At 60.0% G+C, this 19,580-nt stretch overlaps 2 protein-coding genes across 2 annotated transcripts; both read left to right on the top strand.

Moving 5' to 3' along the window:
• The first annotated feature begins 2,301 nt into the window (after positions 1-2,301).
• Positions 2,302-4,843, top strand: OSM (oncostatin M). Its single transcript, XM_069870919.1, has 3 exons — positions 2,302-2,774; positions 3,677-3,813; positions 3,938-4,843. Exons 1-3 carry the CDS (start codon positions 2,738-2,740, stop codon positions 4,400-4,402), a joined length of 639 nt encoding a protein of 212 aa, XP_069727020.1. The 5' UTR covers positions 2,302-2,737; the 3' UTR covers positions 4,403-4,843.
• Positions 4,844-9,821: 4,978 nt separating this feature from the next.
• LIF (LIF interleukin 6 family cytokine) lies at positions 9,822-13,314 on the top strand. The gene is made up of 3 exons (XM_069870861.1): positions 9,822-9,922; positions 11,525-11,703; positions 11,985-13,314. The coding sequence occupies exons 1-3, from the start codon at positions 9,904-9,906 to the stop codon at positions 12,420-12,422; spliced, it is 636 nt and encodes a 211-aa protein (XP_069726962.1). The 5' UTR covers positions 9,822-9,903; the 3' UTR covers positions 12,423-13,314.
• The last annotated feature ends 6,266 nt before the right edge of the window (positions 13,315-19,580 follow it).

Raw genomic sequence — 19,580 nt, forward strand, 5'->3', positions numbered from 1 at the left:
CTCCCGTGCAGCGGGTGGGAGCGTGCCGGGGTCCCAGCCGAGTCCTCCCTGCATCAGCTCCCACACGCTCACACGCTGTCGGGTTCCTGCCACCTCCCCGAGCGCTTTCTTTCCTGTCTCGCTCTCTTGTCCAGAGTCATGAGACGCTGGTGACGTGCGCCAAAGCAATGAAGAAATTGCAGCTGGCCCATGCGGTCACCGGCTCTATTTTTGTCACCGTTGGGTATTGCATAGTCCTCCACCACCCGCTTTCCTCCACTGTGGTGGGCTCACCTCTGCCTGGCCTGGCGGGGACCCTGCGTGGAGCCCTCGGAGGTGACAGTGCCACGTGGAGGGGCCACCTGTGGCCATCGGGGATCAGAGGGCGGGTGTGCTCTGTCCATGGGTCCTGCTGGCCTGGCCAGGGTGCCCAGAGGTTCTGCAATTGCATCGCATGGACTGGAGGGTCCACTGGGTCAGGGAGGGAGGGAGGGAGACATTGACAGGTGGATGGATGGAGGGAGGGATGGATGGATGGATGGATGGATATGTGGATATGTGGATGGATGGATATGTAGATGGATGTCCAGGTGGTTGGATGGATGGTTGGGGTGGAGGAATGGAGGGATGGATATGTGGATGGATGTCCAAGTGGTCAGATGGATGGTCGAATGGATGGATGGACAGACAGGTGGATGGAGGGATGGAGGGATGGAGGAATAGATATGTAGATGGATGTCCAAGTGGTTGGATGGATGGTCGGATGGATGGATGGATGGACAGACAGGTGGATGGATGGGCAAGTGGATGGGTGGAAGGGGTAGATGGATGGATGGATGGATGGATAGGTGGACAGATAGACAAGTGGATGGATAGATAGATGAATAGGTGGGTGGATGTATATATGTGCAGATGGATGAATGTGACTGATGTTTGTGTAGATGGATGTACAGATGGTTCATTTTATAGAATGGATGGACAGGTGGATGGAAAGGTGACAGGTGGACAGATGGATGGGTAGATGGATGGATGAACAGGAAGATGGCTGGACAGATGTCTAACAGCCTGTCTGGCTAGACAGATGGACAGACTACTTCAGTAAAGAAGGTTTGGAGAGAGGATGATGTTCTCCTGTCTCCTCCAGCCTCCAGGGCTGCCCCAGCCCCACTGAACCTGGCCCAGCTGCCACCTCTGCCAGGGATGCCCTGAGGAGGAGGAAGAGGCAGCTGGTGGAGGAAGCAGATCAGGGAGTCCTGCCGGTCGCAGGGTGGCTGGGGAGGGAAAATTTGGGGAAAAAGAAAACATTTCTTCTTCTGGAAGTGAGTCACGGGTGCGCTCTTCCGCCTTGGAGATGTTATTTCTGGGCTGTCCCCCTGCGCCGTCGCTGAACCCTCTGAATGTGCAGATTTGGCGCGGGGCGGCTCCCTCTGCTCGTGCTGGCAGCTGCTCGTGGTCACCAAACCCAACGGGATCGCAGCACGTCTCAAAATGCTGATGAAATATGTTCATGTTTATGGCTGGGGGGGAAGGTCCTGTTGGTGTCCAGCTCCTGCTGGGCTCCATCCACTGGGAAAGGGGAGCTGGAAGGGGAGCAAGGGGCTTTGCTCCTGGTGCCACTGGCTGTGCGGGTGCTGTGCCAGCCCCCTGGCAGTGCCGCTGGGGCCGCGTGAACCGGGCTCTCCCACGGTGCTATTGCATAACCTGACACAGCAAGGGCAGCATCGCTTGCATCGCTGCCTGCTCCAGGCTTCCGCTGCCCTCGCCTTCACGCCCTTGAGCAACACCCAGCATCCCCACATGGGTCCTGCTGTGCTCGTTCATGCAATCGCTTAGTTGGAAAAGAACTTGGAGATCATCATACCCAACCACACCTGCCCACTACTAAACCGGATCCCTGAGAGCCTCGTCTGCTAATCTTCTAAATACGTCCAGGGATGGGGACTCCAGAGCTGGAGAACCCTTTCCATGAAGAAATCTTTCCTGAACCTGAGATGGCACAACCTGAGGTTCAGCATGGGGTGGTTATGTTTCTTCCCCCAGCTGGTGGTGGCTGGGTGGGTGTGAGCAGATGGATAGAGCCCTGTCCCAGGTTGCCCAGAGCAGTGGTGGCTGCCCCATCCCTGGAGGTGTTCAAGGCCAGGTTGGATGGGGCTTGGAGCCCCTGATCCAGTGGGAAGTGTCCCTGCCCATGGCAAGGGTTGGAACTGGATGGGCTTTGAGGTCCCTTCCATGCCAAACCATCCCATGATGCAATGATCGGTGTCCCCCACATGGCCAACGTCCTTGTCCCTGCGTGCCAGCCCCACTACCTCCCCTCCCCACTTTTGCATTCAGGTTTCAGGGCAGCCAACGCTTTTTTCGGTTCAACCAGCACTGAGCTGCGAAACCAGGGTGACACAAAGTGGCTCTTTCCCAAGAAGCCGGGTGGTGGAGACCCAGCAGCACCAGCACGGCTGTATCTAGGATGACCACTTGGACCATGGGCTCCTTGGGCTGGACCCACCGGGACTCCCTCGAGGAACTGAATCGAAGAACAACCCCATCGTCTGGCCGGCATCATTTCCTCCCGCCGGGGCGGCTCACCCCGCTCATTGGCCCCCGGGGCCCGGCTTCACTTCTTGCTGCCTTTCCGTTGGGTTTGGGTGCCTCCTTCGGAGGTGGGGGCGAATGGGTGCTCTTTAAAAGGCGAGCTTCCCCATCGGGCGAGCAGTAAGGAAGTGGCTCGCGCGCCCGGCAGCCGAAACAGCCTCCCCCGGCCATGCGGTGTCCCGGGCCGCCCTTGGGCGTGCTGGCAGGTAGGTGTGTGCCCGCGTCCCGCAACTGCCCTCTCGCTCGCACGCCCGCCGTGCCGGGAGCCACGGGAGGGAGCGTGGTGGGGAGGGCCCGCGGCGGGGTTGAGTTGAGTTGTCAGCCAGGCTGTTTCCCCCCCGTGCCATGCTGTGTCACCTCCCAAGGGTGACAGGGACATCGCTCCACGTGGAGCTTCAGGGATGGGTGCTCCACAGTGGCTTCTCTCGCCCCTGGGGGAGAAGGGAGGGGAGGGATGGAACACGCTCTGGGGACTGGTGGCAGAGGGACATTCCTGCACATGGATCCCCAGGGCTGGGCACCCCACAGGGGCTCCTTTCATCCCCAGAGATGAGAGGGGAGGCATGGGTAGGATGGGACATGATTTGGGGACACTTTGAGGACTGCTGGCCAGATCCTGCACCCTGCCCAGGACCTTCAACCCCTGCAGCAGGTCTGGATGCTACATGCTGGTCCAGTGCCACATCCAGAGTCACCACTGGCACGTGGTGATGTGTGACAGCAGGGCTGGGACAGTGTCCGGGCAGAGCCAGGGGCGTTGGATCCAGGAACGTCACCGCTGTCCCCTCCTCTGCGGTGGCAACGCTGACAGGGGGAGCTGCTGGGGCAACTGCTGGGCTGTGTGATGGCATCTTCATCCTCCTCCTCCTCCCTGCCAGGTCTCCAGCAGGCTTTTGGCACAAGGGCTGGCTCAGAGACTTTGACACAGTGCTGGGGGGCATGTTCTTGGCACACACCGTCCTTGCCTGCAGGCCTGATGCCAGGGTGATGGGCTTGTGGGGCTGGGTAGCTCTCCCTGCAGCTGGTGAGCTTGTGCCTTTCTGTTGGGTAGAAGAGGCTGCCTCCCTGCACCCAGTGATGCCCCAATGTCCTTCATCTCCCTCCACAGTTGTCACCAAAGGGCTCTTCATCCTCTGGGCTGTGCCGGGCCAGGGGGGGCGTCCCCTGCAGCCCCCCACCCTACAGCAGGTCCAGGCGCTGGTGAGGCACATGGCCGAGGACGCACAGGAGCTCTTCACCTTCTATGTGAGTTCCCTTCCCTGGGCCAGAAGTGGCTCCTGTCCCCTCTTTGGGGACACAGAGCTGGCGGGAGTGTCCTTGTGCTGCTCCCACCCCTTATCCCTGACCTTTCCCACCCCATCCCTGGCAGGAGGAGAACCAGCGCTTGGCCATCCACAACATCTGCCGAACCAACCACCCACCCGAGTGGCTGCGGGGACCGGTGCTGGGACCCAGGGGGCTGCGGGGGCTGCAGGGGACCATGGCCAGCATGTCCCAGGCGCTGCAGGTCATCATCCGGCACCAGCAGGACCTCAACCCCCCCGGCGCTGAAATCCTTCGCCGCTTGGCCAGCACCCACCTGAAGGTGCGAGGGCTCCTCAGCAACCTGCAGGGACTTTTCCCAGCCCCGAGCTCCCAGCCCGGCCACCGCCCGCTGCCCAGCCCCACGGCACCCACCAAGGTGTTCCGGCAGAAGCTGGAAGGGTGCCGGATCCTCTGGAGCTACGCCCGCTTCATGGCCAAGCTCAATGCCCAGATGGAGAACAGGAGCCGCCGAGCGCGCCGGGACAAGTGGAGAGCTCGCCGGGGCTCGCGGCTGTCCACGCGCTCCTAGGGGAGCCCTGCCGCCACCAGAATTGTCCCCTCTCCATCATCTCCACACCATCCCACTCCATCCTCATCTGTCACTGGGATGGAGACCCGCCGGCAGGCCGGGATGCACCCCAGAGCCCCTCTAGGCTTGCCTGGCTGAGCACACGAGCGCGCTCGAAGCATCTCCAAACCCTCCAGCTTGCCATGGGGACCATGCTGTCCCCATGCCACCGCTTGGCTGCAGGACAGCCCCGCTGTGTCCCCAACAGCTCCCCACGCTGCGCTGACCCTTGGTGCCATGGGCAGCCGTGTGCTCGGGTGTCCCCCGGTGCCAGCGCTGTGGGACGGAGCGTCCCTTGTCACCGAGCCTGGATTTTCCAGTGATTCAATGGGTCTGGTGACCCAGCCTGACTAAGAGCCACTCGCCCAGCACCCTCCTTGCTGCCAGCAGGGTGCGGCCCCAGCCCACAGGGATCACCGGCTGGTGCCACCGGCATTGTCACCCCTGCCCTGCTGACCCCAAGGAGTGTCTCGAGTGGAGTCCATGAGCTTGGTGTCTCTGCAACCTTGATGTCCCTGTGAGCTTGGTGTCTTTATGAGCTTGATGTCCCTCTCAGTTTGGTGTCCCTGTGAGCTTGGTGTCCATGTCATCTTGGTGTCCCTGTGAGCTTGGTGTTCATGTCAGCTTGGTGTCTCTGCAACCTTGATGTCCCTGTGAGCTGGTGTCTTTATGAGCTCGGTGTCCCTGCTACCTTGATGTCCCTGCACACTCAGTGTCCCCGTGAGCTTGGTGTCCCAATGTGCTCAGTGTCCCCACAAGCTCGATGTCCCCATGCCACCACTCGGCTGCAGGACAGCCTTCCCTCTGCCCCCAACAGCTCCCAATGCTCTTGGTGTCCCCATGCTCTTGGTGTCCCTATTCTCTTGCTGTCCCCATGCTTTCAGTGTCCCTGTGCTCCCTCAGGGACTTTATCCTCATCCCCCTGCACTCAGTGTCTCTGTACCCTCAGTGTCCCCATGTCCCCCTGCCCCTCGCGCAGGGGCTCGGCTCCAGCCGCTGCACTGTGATGGTGGGTGGTGGCACCCACCCCCTCTCCCCTAATTTATACATTAATATTTGCGTGGTTATCATATTTATTGAATCTTGGGATTAATTTAAGACATCCCTGCAGTGGGAAGAAATATTTAAGGACAAGTTTTTAATATATAAATATCTATTTTTGTGATAATTTTTTTGTATTGCGTTAAACTATGGATGCAATGAGATTTTATTTATGAATATTGATATTTTTGGTACTGTGATCAGGGCAGTGCCCACTGTGGGCTCAGAGCACCTTGTTTTTTGTATCACAGAAGGAAATAAAGCATCGCACTCGGCCCACGGGCCCCTCAGTGGTTGTGTCCGTGCGTCCCTGTGTCCGTGTGTCCGCGTTCCGGTGGCCTGACTGTGCCCGATGGCCTCGCCGGGGCAGTGGGGTGGCAGCAGGGGTGGTGGGACAGGACCTGATGTGGTGTGGCACACGGGGTGGCACGGCACGAGAGGTGGCAGAGCACAGGGGCACATGGTGGGATGTGGCAGAGGACAGTGGCACATGGCATATGATGGGATGTGGCACAGGATGTGGCACAGCACAGTGACATGTGGCACACAGTGGGACGTGGCACAGCGCGGTGACACATGGCACACAGTGGGACGTGGCACAGGGCATGGTGCAGGACAGTGGCACATGGGACATGGTGGAACATGGCACAGGACATGGCACAGCACGGTGACACATGGGATGTGGCACATCACAGTGTGGTACGTGGCACAGGACAGTGGCACATGGGACGTGGCACATCACAGCGTGGTGCGTGGCACAGGACAGTGGCACATGGCACACAGTGGGATGTAGCACAGGACGTGGCACAGGACAGTGGCACATGGCACACAGTGGGACATGGCATATGGCACAACCTGGCACAGCGTGGCATGGCACCACATGCCACCTGTCACACAACCCTGCAACGCGGCACAGCCAGGCCACCACCGCAGCCAAGCCAGAGCCCCACGTCCCTGCGTCCTGTCCAGGGCCACCGTGCAGCCCGTGCCACCCCGCTGCCACCGTTCCCGCTGAGTCAAAAATCCTAAGACCGGGTCATGTGTCCCCAGAGAGTCACTCGTTCCCTGCCGTGTGCCGATGCCCACCGTGCGCCCGGCACCGCTGCCTGACTCAGTCGTGGGGAGCATCGCTGCCGGGACGGCCACCGCTGCCGTTCGGGGACCCTCGAGGTGGGGACAATGTCACCATGAAGCAGCGCGGTGTGGCCTATGGTGCCCTGGGTGACCGTGCCACCGCCTGCCAGCTGCTGTCCCCTGCCAAGCCACCCACGCGCCTGCGACGAGGAGGCACCGTGCATGGGCTGAGGGAAGGGTGCAGGTATGTGACCCACACGGAGGGGTGGGGACCCCAAATCGGGGGGACAGCCCAGCTGGAGTGTCACCCGAGGGATGCTGGCAGTCCCCATGCCCACAGGGGTCTCACCCTGCTGCCCACCCCGAGCTGCCACCCTGGGAGCAGCCACCGCGTGGTGGGGATGTCCCTTGGCCAGGGTCCTCCCCGAGCTGGGACAGGGGACGGGGTGACACTGGCGGGGTGACACCTGTGAGGTGACACTGCCGGTGGGATGCCTGGCTATGGGGTGGTGGCACTAAGATGACACCGGGAAGGTGGCACTGGTGGGGTGGTGGAAGTGAGGTGACACCAATGGGGTGACGGTGGTGGGATGAAAGTGGTGGGGTGACATCAATGGGGTGACACTAACGGGGTGACATGGGTGGGGTGCTGATAGGGGGGTGACACTAATGGGGTGACATCAGTGGGGTGACACTAATGGGGTAATATTGGTGAGGTGAAGGTGGTGGGGTGACATCAATGGGGTGGCAGTGGTGGGATGACACTAGTGGGATGATGCTAATGGGGTGACATAGGTGGGGTGTTGGGGGGGGTGACACTGGTGGGGTGACACGGTTGGGTGCAGGCTCTGTGATGAGGCAATTATGGGATGGAGCAGTTCTGGGATGGAGACGGGGGTAATTTTGGGATGGGGATTGGAGAAGGGGCAGTTCTGGAGGGAGGATGGGGCAAGGGGCATTTCTGGGATGGAGACGGGGCAATTATGGGATGGGGATGGGAGAGGGGGCAGTTCTGAGATGGGGATGGGGCAGTTCTGTGCGCAGACTGGGCGTGGGGGGCAATTATGGGATGGGGAGCAGCTAGTTCTGGCACGGGGCAGCAGGGGGCAGCATGGGGACAGGGATGGGGAGGGAGGGGGGTGTGCTGGGGGGACAGTGATGGGTTGGGGGGGAACAGTGGGGACAGTGGTGGGCTGGGGAGGGGACAGTAGGGACATTGAGGGGCTGGAAAGGGGTAGTGATGGGATGGAACAGGGCAGAGGGGACAGTGAGGGGTGAGGACAGGGCAGAGGGGGCAGCCGTGGTGGGAACAGACCCCCTGGGCTTGTCCCCATGTTCCTGGCCAGGCTGGCGGTGGGGACGATGGGGACAGCGGGGACAGCAGGCAGCAGTATTTGTCCAGGCAGGGCTTCTGTGTCCCCAAACTGGGGACACCCCACATCCCCCTGCTCCCTGCAGTGGCTCCCCAGCCCCCCGAGGTCCCCCCCTTGGTCCCCTCCACCCTGCCACCATCCCACCCCATCCCTGCATCCCACCTTCCCCATGGGGCATCCATGCAGGAGCTGTGCTGGGATGTTCCTGCTCCCCACGCAACAGGGAAAGGGGATTTTCCTGGGCATCGTTGGGAAATCTCCCCCATCCAGCCACTCTGAGCAGGGATTTGGGTTTTCCTGCTTGGAGCAGAGGGGAACCCCCTTTTCTATTCCCCCTAAGAAAATCCATCATCAATAAAACCCCAACCCCCTATCCTGCTCTGAGACATCGTCCTGGCCCGGGGAAGTCCTGGGGAACTGGGAAAGGGCAGAACCCCTGCTCAGTCCCTGCACACACACAGAGCCCTGAGGAGGTTCCCTATTGCTATTAATTAAGAAACACCAGTTCCTCAGCTCATTAAGTCCATCAGGCCATCGCTGTCCATGGATACGTGATGCACCCCTCACTGCACCCCAATAAAACCAATCAGGAGGCTGCGGGGTGGGGGTGACATTGGGCTCATCCTGGCTTTTGCTGGGCTCCCCAACCCCATCCATGCTCGCTGCCTGGTGTCCCAGTGCATCCCAGTAAGGCTAAACTGGGCTGAAACAGGCTACGGTTGCGTTTACTGGTCAAGCACCAGGCTGGCCCCCCATGGGGAAACTGAGGCAGGCGGTGGCTGTGTGACCCTCATGTCCCCAGCACAGAGGGGTCCCGCTGTCCCCCCGTGGTGTCCCCACTGCCACAGGGGACAGAGGGCTTGCGGTGGCTCTTGCGTCACCGTTCCTCGACTGTCACCCCGCGGGGTTCGCGCTGCCAAGGCGCAAACTTGCTAAACCTGATTAAAAGTTCCAGCTTGGGCCGTGCCCTTGCGGAGGGAAAATATATATACAAGGCAAACAAAAAAAAAAAAAAAAAAAAAAAACAAGCCAAAAAAACCCTTTAACCTGTTTTTTCACCCAAATTAAGGCTCAAACATCCTGGTCCCATGGGATCCCCACAAGAAGCTGAACTCTACACTGGGGTGTTTGCCCCCCGGTGCTGATGGGAGCCCCTCGCCCCCCAGCCCAGCCCCGCTGAGGAAGGGTTAACCCTGGGGGGCTGGTCTGGCCTCTCCCCCTGGGTGGGTTTGTCCTTCTTCCCAGTCAAAACCCTTCACTTTTCATATTTTCCCCCTAAGGGACGAGAGGGCTGGGGGACACCAGTGCCACCGCGTCCACCCCACGGTGACCGGGGGGTCTCACACCCTTGTCGCTGCCTCCCCGCAACATTTCACCTTCCACATCTTCCCCAAAACCCCCAAATTCATATTTCTTCCCCCCTCCCTTTTTCCTTTCTTGCCTCCAGCGGGGAAGCCCCAGCTGGAGGAGAGGGGGGACGCGGGGAGTGGGGGTGAAAGTGCTTGTGGCTTCGTGAGTCACGATGCGCCTCGACGCCCCCCGCGACGCCCCCGAACCCCACGTGCAGCCGCTCGCGTCCCTCTAGGTTGAGGGGACACACACACACACGACTGGAATTCCAACCCCCCCCCATCCCTTTCCCACCCACCTCCCCGACCCCGTGCGTTAAAAGAAAAAAAAGAAAACCAAAAACCACACAATCCCAGTGACATCAACTTTATCAGAAGTTTATTTCTAAGAATCATTCAGGATTTCCAAAGCCCTCGACTTCCTGATTTCCAGTTTCAATAGAAATAACGATAGTGGTGCTGTTCCCCCCCACGGTCCCCCCCCTCCTCCCCTTTCTTACAACACAGGCTGGCTGCCGGACCGGTATATAAACCCCGAGAAGTCCCCCAGTATGAACATGAATTTCTGAAAACCTCCTCTGTCAACACCAATCCCTATTAAGTCGCTCCCGGGACGCGGCTCACAATGAAGTTCGTACCGGCAGGTAAAAAAAAAAAAATACAACAAACCAACTTTGGGGCAATTATTTTCCTTTTTTTTCCCCCCCCTCCCGTGTTTTTTTTTTGCCTCCCCTCCAACTTTTCCCGGTGATGCTCGGGCACAGGCGGGTCTGGGTTCGCTGGTGGAGCCCGAGCGAAGCTGCGTTCCCCTGGGATGAGCATCTCTGGGAATTGGCAGCGGGGAGCGAGCGCGGCGCTGGCGCGATGCAGCCAACATCTGGACACTTATATAACTGGAAACGCTTCCAAATGAAAAAAAAAAAAAGCAAAGGGGGGGGCATTTTTCTTTCTTTTTTTTTTTTTTAATGCTTTTTTGGCTCTTTAATATATTCCCCCCCACCACCTCCTGCCTTTCCTCCTTCTGGGTCTCTCGATGCCGGGAGCGCTGGAGGGATGGGGAGGATGCCAAGTGCAGGAGTGGGGTTGGAAGGAGCTGCTGCCACCCCAGTGCTGGGGGTCCCATGGGGCAGAACCCACCTGGGACCCCCCAAAGCCCCGTGGGTGCTGAGCTGTGAGATGGGCAGAAGGCAGGAGGCGGAGGGGACGCGGTGGGAAGGTTTTGGGGTGGGTGAGGGAGCACCCAGGGCATCGGGGGGGATGGGGAGGAGGAGGGGAGCGGCGGTGGGTCAGGGATCACAAGGTGCACAGGTAAGTCCTTTCCCACCTGAGCAGGGGAAATAAAGCAAAGGCTTGCATTACCCGGCACCTTGGAGGCAGCTTCGGTGCTCGCCATGGCCCAGGGACTTCTCCTGGCAGCACCCCTGTCCCCATGCTGTCAGGGCAAGGGTCCCCTGGCATCCCCTCGGGTACCCTTCCCCGAGGATGCTGGGCGCAGTGGCAGAGGTGGTTTGGCCTCCCAGAGTGAGGATGCTTGTGGCGGGGGTCCCTAGGGATTGGGGGTCCCTAGGAATTGGGGGTCGGCTCACCCCGCTCTCACCCTGCTGGCAGGAGGGCGATGCCGGGGCGACCCAGCTGCCGGAGGCTCAAGGGTCCCCTTGTTCCGCATCCAGAGATTTCCTGGCCGGCATCTCCGGCAGCTGCGATGTCTCTCCCCGAGGCTCCTCGGCGCTGCGCCCGCGTCGCCAACGGGGAAACTGAGGCAGGCGGTGGGGCCGGCGGCGGGAGGGAGCGAGGGGATGCCGAAGGGAAGGCTTCCTTGCGGGCGCCCCGCTGAGTCAGACGAAGCCGGGGTGGGGCCTCGCTCTGGGATGAGGATAACGGAGGGGAAAGAGCTTTTTGCATATTTGATTAAACCTGCCAGGTCGTCACCGGACGGTTGCGAAATGTGGGAATGCCGCGGGGCACCCCGCCGGGAAGGGAGGCGGGGGAGCGCCTGCCGGAGGGCAGGTGAGGGGCACGAGAGCGGGACGGGGGCGTTGGGACAAGCAAGAATGGGGCGTGGAGGCTGCCGGCCAAGCTGGATCCCCAACGTGAGCAGGATGGGTCCCCACGCTGGCTGGATGCTCTTCTCTTGGGTGCCCGTGGTTGGTGGCATCTTCATGGGATGCTCCAGCCTGTGGGGGCATCGGCAGCTCAATCCCCGTGGATCACGGTGCCATGACGCCCACCTCTCTCTCCCCAAACAGGCGTCGTGCCCTTTGTGGCCCTCCTGCTGCTGCAGCGGCGGCCGGTGGCCGGGCGGGCGCTGCTGGGGATGGGCGCCGGCTGCCCCGGGCACAGCTTGTGCCGTGCCAACGTCCAGGAGCAGACACGCAGGCAGGTCGCGCTGCTCAACGCCACCGCCCAGGACCTCTTCAGCCTCTACGTAAGTGGGACAGGACCCGGGGCTCTTTGCTCCATCAAGTGCGTGGAGGGGGAGGGTTGGGGACGGTGGCAGAAGGTGGCTAGGGGGGACATGGGGGTGACAGGTATGCAGGGAGGGGGTTGAGTCACCTTCCCTGGAGGTGTTTAAGGGACGGGTGGATGAGGTGCTGAGGGACATGGTTTAGTGATTGATGGGAATGGTTGGACTCAATGATCCGGTGGGTCTTTTCCAACCTGGCGATTCTATGATTCCATGATTCTGACATTTGCCTCTCCTCACAGCTGAAGTGCCAGGGAGAGCCATTCAGCAGCGAGACCAACAAGATTTGCAACCCCAATAGCATCTTCTTCCCTGCTTTCCGCGTCAACCGGACGAGCGAGAGGAAGGAGGTCATGGTGGCCATGTACAAGCTCTTCGCTTTCCTCAACGCCTCGCTGGGGAACATCACACGTGATCAGGAGGAGCTCAACCCCACTGCCAAGGAGCTCCTCGACCGGCTCCACAACACCACCAAGACCACTCGGGGCCTTATCTCCAACCTCACCTGCCTCCTCTGCAAGAACTACAACATCTTCCAGGTGGACGTCAGCTACGGGGAGAGCTCCAAGGGCAAAAGCTCCTTCAAGAAGAAGCAGCAGGGCTGCCAGGTGCTCAGGAAGTACGTGCAGGTCATCGCCCAGGCAGCCCGTGTCCTCCTACCTCATCTCAGCCCCCCGTGAGCACCCGCCCCGGCTCCTTGTCCCATTCCCAGCCGCCGGGGAGGATGGCCGAGGCAGCTGTGCTGTCCCACCACCTGCTAATTTATTTTCCCCTTGCGGGATGGACAATACAGCCTGGTGTGTCCTGGGCAGAGCAGAGCTGGGGCCGGCACGTGGCAGGACACAGCAGTGCATCCCTGCTCCCAGCAGCCGAGGTGATGCCGGGGTGTGGGCTGGTCCCAGGATGCGCCTCGACCATCCCCACCCTCCCACGAGGTGCAGGGCTGGTGGTGGGGCTGGACTCGGTCTCCTCCATCATGGAGAGCAACCCCATGGACATCCTCAAGCATCACCCAAAAGCCTCGACTTCCCTGGGATGAAGGATGCGGGGATGCTGTGGCTGGTGGGGACACACTCGCCTTGCACGTTTCGGGGCTGAGCTCCCCAACAAGGAGCTGAACTGGGGGTACTGGGGTGGCTGTGGTGGCTGGGGCTGGGTCCCGCCGTCTCGGAGGAGGCCACTGCCTGGGGACGGAGCCTCAGCAGGGGGAACCATCCACCCCACATGGGCACAGCGGGGCACAGGGGGCCTGTCCCTCCCCTTTGGAAAAGTACTTTTCCCATCGGAAGGGCTCTGAATGTACCAGTGGCTTGGCCAAGGGCTGGGCTTCGCATGACAGAACGCGTCCCTGGCTCCGGGACACAGGGATGCTGGGACGCAGGGACACAGGGATGCTGGGACGCGGGGACGAGCCCCAGCCGGTGGCAGGAGGCGCTGGCTCGCTCCTGGCACCGGAGCGGGCTGTGAGGGTTATTTATTGCCTCGGCGGAAAGCCCAGCGTGCACTGAGTGCTCTGACCTGGTTTTTAATAATGTTATTAATAATAATTAATAATAATAATTAATAATAAGATTTGTGGTAATATATATAGAATTCTATTTAAATATTTATTTTTTTATACCTCTTTCCCCCCCTTTTTTTAAATAAACCAACAGAAACAGACTGGGTTTGGCTCCTCTTTGCTGGGTTCCTTTTGCACTTGCCCTCACACACTCTGCTCCTCTAAAACACCTTCGGGGCTGCCCCAAAGACGCCCCAAAATCACTGTGGGATGGGGGGCACCATCCCCTGTCTCCTTGCCCCTTTTTCCCTTCCCATCTCCCACGGGATGGCTAATTGCAAAGGGGTTTTCCCTGGGGGAATTCTTAAATCACACTCCCTGGCTGCTCAACAGCATCATCAGGGGGCAGGGAGCATCCTGGTGTGAGTAATAATCTGGTGTGGGGAGCATCACAGTGAGGGGAGCATCCTGGTGTGGAGAGGAAAGTGGTGTGGGGAGCATCTCAGTGTGGGGAGCATCCTGGTGCAGGGAGCATCCCAGTATGGGAAGCATCGTGGTGCAGGGACCATCTCAGTGTGGGGAGCATCCTGGTGCAGGGAGCATCCCAGGATGGGAAGTGTTGTGGTGCAGGGAGCATCCCAGTATGGGAAGCATCGTGGTGCAGGAACCATCCCAGTGCAGGGAGCATCCCAGTGTGAGGAACAGCCTGGTGTGAGGAGCATCCCAGTGTGAGGAGCATCCCGGTGCAGGGTCCATCCTGGCACGGGGAGCATCCCGGTGCAGGGAGCCACATTCTGGTAACACTGGCAATGCCTGGGGGTGCAGGGAGATGCCGAAGCCGGCTGGGTAGAGGCAGAGGGAAGCAAGCAAGTGTGTGTGGGAGCAGATAAAATCGCAGCCGCTTCCCAAGCAGCCCTGGGAGAGGCTCAGTAAAGCTTGCTGGGGCCAAGACCACCTAAGGCTCCACCAGCTCCAGTCCTCCCCGAGCATCTCGGATGGGGCTGTATCGGTTAACAAGAGGCTGATTATCCAGGAGATGTTGGAGCAGGATGATGACATTTTCCTCCTCCTCCAGAGCCCTCGGGCCTCCAGCCAAACCTCCCAGGCATGAGACAGCAAGCGGATGAGCTAAGATCCTGTGTGATCATCGCTGGTGTCTCGGAGGAGCCCCGACTGAAAACTCATCACAAAAATCCAAGTGTCCCCCCTAAAACCCCTCTTTCTCTGCCCCGTTGGGTCATGCTGCCCGATTGTGTGTCCCGGCTCCTGCGGGAGGTTTCATGGCATCGATTTACCCCCAAAACAGCATCATCTCGTGACAGCAGGGGGAACGGTGCCCAGCTGCAGCCCAGCCCCACTGTCCCTTCGTGGGGGTGAACGAAGCCCAGAATAGCACTGGCTGAGCCAAAACAGGCACCTAGAGGCATCCCTGGGTGCTGCAGTCAATCCACCGGGCACAAGGCGGCTTTGATAGAATCATAGAAAGGTTTGGGTTGGAAGGGACCTCAAAGCCCACGCAGTTCCAACCCCCCTGCCACGGGCAGGGACACCTCCTGCTGGATCAGGATTAAGCTTCATCCCATTGTGCCACCAGGAAAAGGAGACTGGGTGTCCCCTGTGCCACTGCCCTGGCGGTTGCCTGGGTTCACAGCCCATTTGTGGGGCCCATTTCCAGATCCGATGTCCTCAAACCAACAGAACCTCCCCAAAGCTGCACAGCAACAGCCTTGGAGCATCATCCTTCCGGGACGGGCATCGTGCTGTGGGGCTGGACTCTGCAGCACATGCTGCTCCGTCACAGCTTCCCCACGGATGGGGACACCAGGTGCCGCCATGGCCATCGTGGTCCTGTACCTCCTACGCTGGATGTCCAGGCTGAGCATTTCTGTCTGCAAATAGCCACACCTCATCCCTGCCAGGGACATTGTGGGGACCTGGAGGTGCCACCAACCCATCCCACGAGGGGTGGCAGCAGCCAGGGGCTCAGACTGAGCTCAGCGGGGCCAGGGGCAGGGCTGGGGACAAGGTCCCGCACAGCGGCAAGGAGCTGAGCACATCTGGATTTCTCACGCTTGCGATCGACGTCCCTCCTCAACCAGATGGCAAAAATAAATAAATAGAATAAATCAGAGCCTCCTGACATAAATTGGGAACTCACGCCCGGGCTCTGCGTTTCATGAGTCTCCCTGGAAGACAGTCAAACACAGGCGAGGACAATGGGTTCACTTCTCCCGGTGTCGGGTCATTCCCCAGTTAAGGCTCATTAGCAGCGGGAGAGGATTAACTCTTTCTTCCCTGGAAAGACGGCTCTGTTTGAAGAGTGGACAAGACCCTAAATTTCCCAAAACCCCATCCTTCGCCTTCCCCTGGCCTTGGGGCTGGAGGCGGCCCCCAGCTCGTGCCATTGTCCTGGCTCCTGCGAGCCAGGCTGGATGGAGGACGTCCCAAGCTCCAGGGAGATGGAAAGGGCTTTCGGTGACCTCAACCAGCGGCCGATCCCACCCAGCCGGCGCTCGGGGCAGCTGGCCAACCCCACAAGCTCGACCACGAGCACCGAGGTAAGACCGGTACTGCAGCTTCCCGGTGGGAACAGCAGGATTCTGTTAGAAGCTCCCCTTCGGCGCCAGGACCAAAGAAACTATTTTGGCTGGGGAGAGAGCCAGAGGAGCTCCGGGGAGCTGTTGGTTGCGATGGGAGCGATGCCTGCGCCCCGATAACGGAGCAGTCTGACCATCGGCGCGCGGCCCCGAGCAGAGGGTCAGCGCTGCCTTCGGGGAGTGCAGTACGTGAGGAGCTGCTCCTGCCCACAGTGAAGTCAGTGCCGCTGCCTGGGTGTGACTAACTGACCTCAGACCTTGGCCCCGCGGCGTGCATCATGTGCTAACTGACGTCGCGCACAACCCGGCCGGACGGGTCCTCATCGCTGCCCCGCAGCCACCGGCCCGTCCGCGCTTGCCCACCACGGGCTGCAGGTGCAGGGTTGGGGCACCAGCGGCTCCGCTGGGTGCCCTGGGCTGCATCCCGGTGGCTGAGCCGGCAGGAGCATCCCAACCGGGGTCACCCCGTGGGCAGCAAGGCCGGAGACGGTGGTCGGAGCTCTCGCCTGAAAGATCTCAGTTGAAGCATCCCTCCTGCCCCGGCATCCACCCTGGCTGAGCCCCTTCCCCATCCAGGATGAACCCCCAAGGCTCAATAGTTGAGAATTGCTTTCTACTGGTAACGATCTGCCCGGCTTGACCCCAAGCTGGGTCCCAGCGGGTCTCCGAGGAGGGGAACATCGCGTCCAAAGGGCCGGCCAGCGGCTCTTCCTCACGGTCCCGGGCTGGCCGCTGGCCTGAGCACGGAAAGAAAAGCTGAGCCCATCTGAAACGCATTTGTCCCCGGGCACTGTTGCTGCAATAGCAGATGCTCCTGCAAGTCCTCAACCACATCACAGCTCGGCAGCGCGGGAACCGCACGTTCGCATGGGAAGAAACAGTCCTTGCCCCGAACAGCTCAAACTCTTAATTGGAGCCTAACCGTAACAAATAAACAAGACAATGGGCTGGAGGCGAGATGAACGCAACTTCTGTCGCAGGACCTGGCTCTGAGAGCCGTCTCCATGCCCGGCGGGGGATTTGGCACGGGCCGGACAGAGCCAGGGGGAGGGTGGGGGCTGGATCCGGACCCCCCGGCGGAACCACTCGCTGTGTGACACCGCTGGATCTCGGGGCTGGCTCTGGAGCTGGATGACACATCGCCCGCAGCCCCCTGAGACCCTTGTCGGCAGCTTTGCTAAGCAAGTGTTTAGTCTCGCAGTGAGCAGGGTCAAAGCCAGCCCCGGCAGAGCTCTTGGAGAGGCTTTTCCTTGCTGCACCCCAGTTTCCCTGCTGGAGGAACCCCTCTACGTCTTGCACAGGGTGAGCCTGGGCTTAGGAACGCTTCTCCATCCCTGAGGATGGGAGCTGCTTTGTCTTTTGCCAGGAGAGATGCTCAGGGTTGGGAACCGAGTATCTGATGGCGGGGTTATCTCGGCACAGCTATCGCCCTCAAACAGAAGGCAGGGGAATCTTCCGCAGCCCTGGGTGCTCTTGCCTGATGGAGGAACCTCGATAAAGCTCTCGGCACCCCAACCAGGCCCTGAAAAGACATGCAGTGCACAGAGCACGCAGCCGTAGGGGACGGAAAGGGAGCAAATGGCCCTTCCATCTCTGCTCCACTCAGGGGCTCATGTGACACTGAGTCCTCTTGCAGGCCAGGGACTCAAAGCCTGGCAGGACCTTTTCCCCTCCCAAGCTCGGCTGCACCTCCCTCACCCTGGTGTTGAGCTTGCTGCCAAGCATCTCCCCTGGCTCTAGCTGCACCTGGGATACTTTAAGAGCCAGAATGTTGACATGTTTGTTTATTGCAACGAAACAAAGTGCATCGACAATGCTACCTGGCACGGGTCATGCTCTCTTCTCCTCAGCGACTGGTTCTTTGAGTCTCGGTTCTTAAGAAAACAAGGCGTGCGTGCGATCCTGCCGGGCGAGCGTGTGCGCGCCTGCGGCTGCCAACCCAATTTGCCTAAGAGCCTGAGGCTCCTGAGATAGGAGGTTCTTACACATCTTGTGAAGACAGGAACTGGAGAGGAGCAAGCCCCAGACAAGCCCCCACGGCAGCGGGAAAGCTGCAGCATGAACCCAGTCTTTACCAACCACCGGACACTCTCCTCCTCCGCAGCCCCGGTGTTGCGAGGCACGAACCTGCAGGGAACAACAGGACATGCTTGACTCATTCATTCATCTGCTCCTAGAAAGATTTCTGACTGCTCTTTTCCCAGCCTGGCATGTCCCACAGGGCTGTTGGGTAGGGAGAGCAGCACTAGGTGGGCGAAGTCTGTCTCCTCTTGGCACCCGTGGCAAGATGCCTCCTGGGCTCTGGGATGGGGCTTTCCACACGGGAACTGCGGTCAAAATCCTGATGCTGCCAAATTTCTCTGCCAAACACCCCACCTTGGCACTGCCGTACACCAGTGGCTCTTCCTGATGCTCATCTCCTCGGCACCGGTGATCCCTATAACCCCACCACCACCAAACTCCATCAGTCCATCATCCCCAGTCCCCATCACCCCACCACAACCACCCCAGGGCACTGAGAGCTGCAGCCCCTCAAGGACCAGGTTTCTTCCACTCCCTGGGGACAAAGGGAAGGGCTCTCTCAGTTTCTAACTGTGCTGCAGTCCATGTTAAAGCTTTCTTTGCCCCTTCCAGCGTGCCTGGGCGCAGGGGACAAGCCTGGCTCCCCATATCAGTGGTGAGAGCTGCGCAGCCCCAACTCCAGGAGACTCCTTGAGCGCATCCTCGCCTTGCAGCCAAGTCTGGGAGGAAACAAGCCCCAGCTGTGCCTCTTCACAGCTACTGTGACCGGACTCTTCCCCCAGAAGGTCCCAGACAAGCAGCGGGAGGAACCTGCCCCATCGCCCTGGAGCTGGGGCAGCACAAGCTGCACTTCACGGCTCGGAGGTGCAAAGCGCAACAGGCTCCTCGCTCCCCACCCCAAGCCAGTGGCATCGTCACATTAAAATAGACAGTGCAGGTCTTGTCCCACATCCCTGGGGCTGCTTTAGAGCACGGCTCTGTTTATATCTCCATGTATCGGCCTGCATCTGTGTTTATGTGTGTGTTTCCATGAGTGTGCGTGTGGCTCCGTGTGTGTGGCGGGCTTGCTGGGTGTGTATGGGCGTCTTTTCACATCGGGCTCTCAGCTAACCTCTTCGAAAATGAAAACAAGCCTGGAAGCCTGGCAGCTGTTCCCTGAGCCCGGCTCCAGCACCGCTTCCAGACAGACAGTAACCGCAGGGCTGATGACCGAGCACACACGCTTCCCTTCAGGCCTTCCTAATTGCGCCGTCAGATATTCTGAAACAAAGGAAATTAAAGACTATACTGATAGCAATAAATATGTCATGGGAGCAACAAGAGGCAGGCGGCTCCCCGGGCGTCTGGGAACCGTCCCCTCCCAGCAGTGGTTGGAGAAGGGGCTCGTGGAGCCGCTGGAGCTGCGGGCACGGGACCAGGCTTGGCCAGGACTCTGTTCAGCGCTGGGTGGGCATTGGCAGCGCCGCCGACCCCGGGAGAGGCTGGGAGGGCTCCAGCGCAGATGCGGGCCGGCAATGGCCACGTTGGATTTCTCATGGAAACTCATGTAGGATCTTGCCAGGTCCCAGGATTTTTTTCCCTTGCTTTTGCCCAGATTTTCTCTAACCAGCTCCTCTGATTCCCTCCAGCTGCCTGCACATGAGTGCTGCACAGCGAATGCCCCAACTGAGTTGGGAAGAGAGCTGCTGCCATTGTCCCTGCAGGCACGTGGCCCGTGA

This window comes from Phaenicophaeus curvirostris, chromosome 17 (assembly GCF_032191515.1).
Source record: "Phaenicophaeus curvirostris isolate KB17595 chromosome 17, BPBGC_Pcur_1.0, whole genome shotgun sequence".
NCBI classification, from domain to species: domain Eukaryota; kingdom Metazoa; phylum Chordata; class Aves; order Cuculiformes; family Cuculidae; genus Phaenicophaeus; species Phaenicophaeus curvirostris.